Source organism: Zonotrichia albicollis, chromosome 1, assembly GCF_047830755.1.
Source record: "Zonotrichia albicollis isolate bZonAlb1 chromosome 1, bZonAlb1.hap1, whole genome shotgun sequence".
NCBI classification, from domain to species: Eukaryota; Metazoa; Chordata; class Aves; order Passeriformes; family Passerellidae; genus Zonotrichia; species Zonotrichia albicollis.
Window position 1 is genome coordinate 87925547 of NC_133819.1, and position 9749 is coordinate 87935295.

At 40.8% G+C, this 9749-nt stretch overlaps 1 protein-coding gene across 12 annotated transcripts in view; it reads left to right on the forward strand.

Annotated features, from left to right (window-relative positions):
- Window positions 1-6424, forward strand: part of FHOD3 (formin homology 2 domain containing 3) — a 374194-nt gene extending 367770 nt beyond the window's left edge. For all 12 annotated transcript variants that reach the window (XM_074546351.1, XM_074546345.1, XM_074546323.1 and 9 more), the window contains one exon: window positions 1375-6424. Coding sequence is in view for 11 of the 12 variants with exons in the window: in XM_074546345.1 (XP_074402446.1) it covers window positions 1375-1457 (83 nt within the window). In the remaining variant the exon portion in view is untranslated. The remainder of the gene's footprint in view (window positions 1-1374) is intronic.
- Window positions 6425-9749: the final 3325 nt, after the last annotated feature.

A 9749-nucleotide genomic window follows, 5' to 3' on the forward strand; every position in this document is an offset into this window, starting at 1 on the left:
AGGAGTGAGCTTTCGAAAAATGTTTACAAGTAAGGATTTGATAATGGAGGAACTAGAAATGTGGCATTCCCAGATCATTTGATTAACCTCAGTATCTGATGAAAGTGGTTTGATAAACAGAAATAGACCCCATTCATTCAACCTGCATGATATCAAATGTTCAGATATGCCATATTCTTCCTTTATCTTATCCCCTTGTTTTCTATGCCAATCCGTTCCCTTCTCTCACTCCTGATCAACCCTTGAGTGTGACCACCCAGTTTCAGTTACATGGACTGAATATCTGATTAAATGAGTGATCTTAATTGTGCTAAATGATGCAAGAGCTTCTTGACCACTCTTTGCAATTGGTTTCTCTAAGATTAATTTCCCCTATAGTTTACTGTTTCTAGGCTCCAAATGTATTCTGTTCAATATTAAGTCACTGTTTATGCTTTGCATGAAGCTTGAACTTCTCAATGTGCATTTTTTACTTGAAGAACATTAAAGTAATGACACCCCACTTGTGTCTTGAATTGAAGCCCATCCACCTGAAAATCAAAGCACCAGTGAAACTAGGAGGACACTGATGCTCAATGTGTGCAGTCACAGTCACTTGTTTCTGAATAAAAAAGGCAATCACAAATTTTAAAACTCTTGTCAGGGCTAGTGTTCAGAACACTCTATGGAAAATTAAGAAACAAGATTTTGGCTTAGATTTATCATTTAAATTCAGCTAAAATGCTGCAGACTACCAATAGCAAAGAGGGCACAAATGGCACTAGTGTGAGGGAACATTACAAAAGAAAGGGGACCATGTATGAAAACAGTCATTTTAATGATTTAAATCAACTATAAAGTAGTTGGTTTTATATTCTTTTTATTTTGGATGGGGGGGGAGAGTTTTACAAATTAAAATATTCTCAAAGGATTTAATGGTGATAAATTCAATAGATCCCTATAAAGATCCCAAAGCTCTTTCAAAAAATTTGGATGAAATTATAAAATAACAGGGCAGATGATACTTGCTATGGACTGAAAAACAACTGATACCATTTCAGAGAAAAAAAAAGTTCTTAAAAAGCTGGGTTATTTTTTCTTAAGACTTTTTGTTGACTAAATGTTAAATGACAAATGTATTTTTGCCTGTTTGGAGTTAATGTTGATGCTCCCATGATTTGGCATAGGGCATTTGTGTTTCTGAACTTGAGGCCCTAAATAGATAGAAACTTTTAATTTGATTGAGCTTGCATGTTAACAGGGGATTTTGCCGCTGAAAGTCTTGTGTAATTACTGATTCTAATTGTCTGTATTTCTCTGTTGTTTTTTTGCTTTGTTTTGTTTTCTTTGGGTTTTTTTTGGTTTTGTCTGCTTTTGGAATTCACAACTGTGCAGTGAGAAGGACATTAAAGAGTGGGCTAACACCAGAAGAAGCCAAAGCACTGGGCCTCATCAGCACTTCTGAGATGCAGGTTTGACATCCCAGAGGTGGCCACAAGAAGAGCCGATCATCTGAAGCACACAGACTGACACCCCTTCAGCGTGGCATTGGACTGCCAGCCTCCTCTGCTGCTCCCAACATCCCTTCCTCTGTTAGTTCAATTTCAATAAGCAACAAAAGCAAAACCCCACATCCAGGGCAGAAGAAGGGTGTGCCACAGCTCAGCGTGACATCCAGACGGTAACTGAGGAAGCATTTGAGTGTTCCTAAGTGAAAGCACATGACTTCTTCTTCTCCTCATGTGGGTAGGAGGGGGCTCTCTAAGTTATCTGTCATTATGTGAGCTGTGTTTACGTTGGCTTTCCTTGTGCCCTGTTTTAGTCATTGTAAATGTATGGCGTTTTGTCAATGCAAGGAACAGTCCTTAAAGAGGCAAAATAACTCCTGTTATAGCAACACAAATTTCCCTCAAGCAGATTCATTAAGCAAAGATGCACAGTCTGTGCAACCCTTGGTTTGTTGGGTCTTTTATTATTTTGCCTCCATAGAATGTAAAAATGTATGTGTACCTTTGTATATGTACAGAATGAATGTGTGGACATGTATGCATGTATCTGTACATATGCAGTCATGGTGTGAAATCATGCTTTTGCTGAAGCCAGCTGGACCATGATTTTCACTGTGGAGCCTTACTGTTCCACCTGGACAGGAGGAAAAGAATGTCTTTTTTGCAGGAACTCAGTGTTGTTCAGTGTGATTCACCCTGTGGGGCAGACCATGGCCTGCAATACAATGGAGACTTTAGGATCCTGAATTCATGTGCATTAATGCACACCCACACTGTACATAGCAGCATGCACACAGAGGAGAGAACACAATTCCTCCCTATTGTTGAGCTGTGGTTGTACTCTGCATTTGTACAGTTTCAGAGAGATCTGCATCAGCAATTTTACATACTCGATAAATGCATTTGAATGCTAAGATCAAGAAGTTTGTTCACTTGCCTGTGCCCTTCATGCTGCTTTTATCTGCTGCAAGATAATGTGGTGGTGATTTTATTTCAATTTAATGAATCTGAATATGAAATAGCCCTGCTAAAAAGCCTGCTATGTTTTTGCTGTTCTTTACTGGTTTTTTGTGCTTATCCTTGATACCAGTGGAGTGGGTACCACAGTAAACAGCTCCAATATCTTTGCCCTTATCTCACAGTTTTATAACAGACTTTTATAACTGCCCTCAGCATGTTTGAAGAACCTTTAGTCAACCCATCTGCCTTGAAGTGGAGGACATGTACAGCAGTGAAGATGAATTGAAAAGTCACCCCAGCCAGTGCTGAAGTATTTTAAAGAGAACTGCAAACAACAATAGCATAAAGGGAACTTCTTAAGCCAAAGTCTGTATATGTCCAATAGATCCTCAAGGATGCACAAGATTGTCTCTTTCCATTGCCTTAGCTTCTAAGATTAAGGGTATGTCTGCACAGCAGTAACAACTGAGACTTTGTTCAAGCTGGTTAACTGAGGAGCTGCAACAGTATAGTCATGGTAACAGGGTTCCATTTTGGCTGCAAAACACACTTGGAAAATAGAGTTAAATAATAGTCTATGCTGGGGTCCTAATGCCATAGCAATGTTGCTTTTGGCACCCAGGCTAGGTAGGTACTTCAGGTTATTCTACTCTGCTTTCCTTAAGGACAGGACAGTCAGTGGAGATTGTTCAAGAGAGTTGAACCAAACACAATAAACCTCTGAAACCATGGTCATCCATCACATTGCATTGAGCACAGCATCCAAGTGATGGCAGAGCCAGGCAGCTGGCAACACTGCAGGGAGACCTGTGGCTGAACATCCTACCTATGCTGTCCACCCTCTTGATTGTAACATTTCATTCTTTATCTGCCGATGCCTTGAATCTCCCATGGAATAAAAAGTCACTAATGAGCAATGGTTCTTAAGAGCAGCATTGAGTTTGATGTGGTTTTCCCCTCAATTTGTTAAAAAGCCAATTTTACAAGTAGACAGGAGGCAGTAGTTGGGTAATCAGTACAATATGTTGTGTATATGAGGGCTATGGAAAGGAAGAAGCTGGTTAGGAAACAGAAATGGCATATAACTAATTTCACTGTGAAATAGGCAAGACCTTTGAGCATCTGGATTTTGAAGTGGATCTTTATGTGCTGCTCACCACTATGGACTTTTAAAATCTTGCTTAAGGATGTTTAGAACAAAGAACTGAAGGTAATGGGGGTTCGTGGAGGTGTTTGAAGTCTGAAACAAGAGGAAGACACCCTGAATGTAAATGGTCATGTTGAACTGTCCTACTTGCTAAGTGATAAAAAACCAAAAATGCAATGAAGCACATTTATGCTGTCAAAGATCCTATATTGATTGGAGGGAGAAAATCAAACAAGTCCTTAAAAATTCATATTTTAATTAAAATATGCTGAATGTGCAAAATTGGTGACCACTGGGCTGTTGGTGGCCACTTTCTAACAGGGAACAAATTTGTGTTTCATTTAAGCATAGTATGGCATCTGTCTCTGAGACATACCAACGTTGGTGAATTCCTAATGGTTGGGCAGATGTATTTTCTAAATTGTGCAAAAGTTTATATGCTCCTTACCAAGGAGAACATTAAATATGGGGAATAATAGAGGTTGGGATAGGTTCAGTGGGAAAAATGGTGGTTTCTTTCAGATTCTCTGGATTTGTCTTGCATGTGAAGCAGATTCTTCCTTTTCTGTTCTTCCATGGCGTTCGTTTTTCAGTTTGTGCTCTCTGTCTGTAAAACTGATAGCAACTTTTCTGAGGAATAACTTGGTCTTGTTTATGCACTAGTATACAGTCAGATAAATTCCACTGTCCTCACCATTTATTGCAACAAGATGATCAGACTCAGTGTAGCCCAGTAACTATAGGAGAGATTTCCATTTTGGTTCCTGATAAAAAAGACTGACTAATCTGTAAGGGGGCAGTATTTCCTCCAGAGTGCCAGCATGCCCTGACTGTGGAAATGACATTTCTTCCCCTTCATCTAACTAGTGGATTCCAGATGAAGTGGAGGAATTCATTATATCTGTATGCCTCCCTCTGCCTAGGGAAGTTATAATCTTCAGGTTTTGAGCTACTGCCTGCCCTTCCATCGTTGGAAGAACTCACCATAAGGATGTAACACTTGTTTTAAGACAAGTTTTGTGTGAGATATGGATTGGTTTCTGATGAATATAAAAATCTTGGATACACAGTGTAGTAACACATGTTCCCATTTCTCACTCAGAGATCCATGAAGGCTGTTTTTAAACACTTGCAGCCATAATAACTACCTCTCTTCCCTTTCTGATGGACACAGTCAGCTGCAGATGCAGTGCCCAGAGCACTGTGTCTGCTTGACTGCCACCATAAAGCCTTTGTGATCTGGCTGCTGAGGTAAGCTTTAGCACATGAAATTACCTCCAAAGGGAAGCTATCCTAATTTTCTTTCATCTCACTTGATGTTTAAAAGCAGACTGCATGCAAATGCTTTCTATAATCTCACTCCCAAGTGGAGACAATGCTCAGTAGCAGTTGCAGTGAAGAAACCCCCGGGGAATGCTTGTGTGTCACACTCGAGAGTAAAAGATTCCTCACAAAAGTTAAATTCATCGCTCTTCACTCTTCAGTCAGGCCAGGCACCAGATTCATGGATTCCAGATGTTTTATAGCCCCTTGGCTGCTATGTATGACCTTTCTGTTTGATAGCTCCTTGTCCAGAATCCAAAATCAACCAAAAAAAAGGTGGTTTAATGAGGATCTTTCTTTCTCCCTTAAATACTGGAAGTAGCTTCAAACATGATTTTAAAAATACTTTTTTTTTTCTCTTTTGACACCTTTTTTCAGTGAATCTTTTCAGTGGTTGATTCTGTCAGCAAAATAACACATCAGTTTTGTAGATAAACAAGAATTTGGCTTTAGCATTATAAATACTCACATGTGAATATCAAGGTATGACTTATTGTCCCAATTTAACAGAAATTTTGAGTCAGTTATGATGTGAGCGGACAGCAAGAACCTTCTGTAAGGTTCTACAGGACAACACCTTAAATCCCTGGTATGCTGTGCTCTAAATGTACCCTGGCTAACACTAAAAGCTATTGAGAAGTTACACTGAGGATTTCAACAACCACCACAACCCCCAGGGGCACAATGCCATTGTAGGTGCAGCAATGGTTCCTTCTGTCAGGCATCTGCCCTGCAGCAGCCTCCCTGGGGATGTAACCACAGCCAGTGGCTGTCCAAAATGTGTGGCTGAGGGCAGCAGTCTGCGTTCAGGTTCACTGTGTAGCTGTGGCTATTGCAATGCTTTGATTTCACAGAGATAAAATGGGAACAAGGTGCCAGCCCACCAGTTTCACATCCTTCATCCTTCCTCCTTCCACTGTAGCTCATGGACAGGCGCACGCACTGCCTGCCTCTGTCCAAAGGATGCACGGGGACACGGTGTTAGGCAGAAGCAGGAGCATATTCCTCTCACCTTTTCACTCCTGTAGCTCACTGCACATGTTCCAATCCTCCCATTACCTTCAAGGCAGGCTCAGTGTGCACTGGTGGGCAGCCTGACCCTGGGACACAGTCGGATGGTGGCTCTGTGCTTGCAGCAGCAGGATGCAAGAAACACTTGTTTAAGCTGGAAGGGATACGAATGTTGATGTTCCTCTGGAGGAAAAACTGTCAGGTACTTACATGCTCTGAAAGAAAATAAACTGAAATGGTTTTGAATGAGAAAATGCTTGGTTTAGGCAACCACTGAAAATCATTCACAAACACTTGAACAGCATGTAAGGCCCACCTTTCTTTGCTTCAACTGGGGCAGAAATTGGCTCAATTGGCATTTCAGATGTGAAAGATGTGAAACCCCAGGAAGTTTTTGGCAAACAGTTTAATAGTTACATAGCAAGGAGTTTCAGAGATGTATAGTTTGATGTTTATGCCAAAAAAAAAAAAAATCTAATTAGTCCCATTTCACATTGAGTGGCAGATAGTGATATATTTTGTTTAATTGCTATCTAATACAGAGGCTTCTGTGAAAGAAAAGGTTTATTTGTAGCATTGGATACATTTCTCCTTTTTAAAGACTGTCTTTGCGCATATAGTGTCCTTTTTTTGTGAGCTGGGAATTGTAAAAAAATGTAAAGTAGAAGAGGATGTGTTTCTTAGACAAAGGAGAAATAATGTAAAATTGTGTAAATGTCACTACTCATGTTTTTCCATGTTCTGTGTAGCATAGTGTAAAATAGGCTCTTCAGCAGTGTTATTCTGTGAATTGTAATTTAAAAAACAAGCCATGCATGGTCAGAGATATTATCTACAGGTCCTTTTGGTTGAGTTTTTGGATTTGTTTGTTGTTTTCTCATTTTAGGTGAATTCATTCTGTGTTAAATTTAATTGTCCATGAAAATGCATTTTTGTTTCTGTTCTATTTCATAAAGAACTTGAATTACTCTTTTAAGATTTTATTACACACGAAGCTCACCTACCGTTTGTATTGATCCTTCAGAAGCTTTGTCACGTTTAGTGTAAACTAGGGGGGATTTTATTTTTATCTGCCTCTTCTCCCCCCGCTCTTCCCACTTAACTGTCTGGAAAGATCCAGTCACACCCCTCTCTTTTTTTCTGTGCCATGCAGGGTCAACAAGGAAAACTGACCACAGACCAGTGTCCAAAAATTCTTGATATAAGTAGTTTAAAAGCTCACCTCTACAGCGTTATGTAAACACATCTTGCAATAAAGCTTTATAAAGCACTGACTGGGCTGATTTTGTTGATGAAGCCAAACATGGGAGCTTGGGTTGAAAATGGATGGGAAGGAGGATCATGAATTATTTTTCTTCATTTCCCCCATGTGCCTGCAATGCCATCATGTGGACATCAAAACAGCTACCAGTAAGCCATCTGAGTGGCCTGATCATAAAAAGCTGATCCTTTACACCTAGTTCCACAGTTTCAGCCTCATTCCTAATCTTGAGAGGGGAAAGTGAAAATGTGTCTCTGGTTCTCCAGGCTTTCAGTACTCCAGCCCTACAAATCCTCACTTAAACATACATGGGACTGCCATCAGCTTGGAGTTGGCTGCTGCCTAAAAAATACTCTGTGCACAGAGCACACAGCGTACAGGTATGGGATTTACAGAAGCAAACATCAATAGGATGAAAGACAACCTCTATGTGGGGAAGCTTTTGACATTGCCTCTGCATCAGGATGTGAAACACCGTCCCTGGCAGAGCTTCAGAGCTGTAAAGGTGATCTGTAAACAAGACTTGCCTTCAACTTGGCTGAAATACTCTTTGTGCATCATTGTGGAATGTATTTTTCTGGTGGCTGCCTATGAGCATGCCTGGAGAGACAGTGATCTTGCAGTTTTGTCTCTTTGCTGGTCTCTGCTGCTTTCTTTTACTGCTATTTCCAGCACTGGAGAGAGGCTGAGTTGACAAACGTGGTGTCCCTGCCCCTACAGAAGCCGAGCTGAGCCCTGCCTGAGGGTTCAATGAGTGTGGTGACAAGGGGGTCAAAGTGACTTGTAGGAACTCAAAATGCTCAGACTTCCACTGCTAGTCATGGGAAAAAGCAACTCTCAATTGCTCTTTTGAGTTGTACTTATAATGAGGTCAAAAGATATTATTCAAAGACAGCTGCACATGTTCATAGCAGCACCCTGGAAAATAAAATTGGTTGACAGAGAGTCTGAGAGAGAATTCTCACCTGTGGTTTCTGAGATTGTAGGAGCTGATGTACAAGACTAGGTATGTAAGCCTTCCTCCTTTTTAATTAGTTTTTAAAGTTATTTCAAATTAAAAGGTGCTTTTTGGGATATGGCTGCATCCCTGAAAGAGCTGCTCAGCATTCCAGATGCACTGGTGTAAAGTCTAGAGGATGAAAGGCTACTAGCCAGAAATGTGGTAATGCTTTTTAAAATAAATATATAAACAAAGTTTATTGGCCAGACACTTTTCTTTTCTATCACAGCATATCCATTAGCAGTTCTAAATTCCAGATGTGCAGTGACAATGCGTACATATATTTTTCAGACCTGGTGCCCAGTCAGAACTCATTTGTTGTCACAGAGAAGCCTCTGGCCTGTAGTCAGGGAATAAGTATGCAGATTATCCATTGCAAAGCTGCATGCCCTGGTTTATAAACCCTTCAAAACAGTCTGAGAACACACAACTAAAGAAAAAAAAAAAACAAATTATTTTTTCCTATCATAACTTTTACAAGTTTTCTGATGGGAATGCAGTATGGAAAAGGGAGAGGGCTGTTCTCAAAACTTCACTTCTTGCAAGTTTCTTTGCAGGAAATGAAGAATGATGCCTGTATTGGCATGGCTCTGATGAGACAGACCTCTGCTGGGAAATCCCAAAAGGAACACAGCCTACATGAAGTGTCATGCCAGTGAGGGCCTCTCCACAGCCTTTTCTGAGTGAATTTTGAGTAGGAGCAGGACTCACCCATCTGAAGAGGTATTCTGCTCAAAAATACCAATTCTCAGTTTCCAAGATTCAAAGTCCAGTTCTCTCCAACACCAACCTCTCTCCCACTGCTGCACCAAGCCTGCTCTCTTGCTTGAGCCAATTCCAGAGCATGTAATTTGTTATGTAGCTGCAAAACACCGTGGAACATGTCACTGTACAGATGTGTACCAGCACTGGGGATGGTGAGACTCTTTCAGTGCCCCAGGACACATCCATGGGCATATCCTGCTCTATAATTGGTGTTACAATGAGCAGAAATGCTTTAAGCATGTGCTAAAATCTTGCAAAGAGGTTTGTAGCCCTCTCTTCGTGAGTGTTCAGATCTTTCTGCCTAGAAAAAAGACAAAATTACCAGTCTTGACTTCTGTACGTCTTCTTTCTTTGTTCCGTACTTAATACAAGAAGAACAGCAGTTAGCAAGCAACAAAGGAAATTACCTGTCAGTGAAATCCACAGCACTTAAAACTGGACAAACTTGAAGGCAAAGGTGAGTCAAAGCTGTGTCATAGCCTCCAGGAAACATTCTACTTGTTCCATCTGTAGGCAGCATTAGCCAGGCCTATCTTGGAAGAGCTCTGCATTTGCTTTACAGCAGTGGTTTGAAATCCTATCCCTGGTACAGGGAGCACAAAGCTCTGCCAGAGCCTGGCAGAGCTCAGATGAGGTGACAAAGGTCTGGAATAGATGCACCTCTGGAGTATATACACCACTGTAAAGGCATGCACCGTGACAGCCTGTTGGGTGTAAATGTGTATACTATGAACCTTGGGGTAACCTGTGAAAACACATTTCTCCCAGGAATCAGAGAGCTACAGCAGGGTAAAA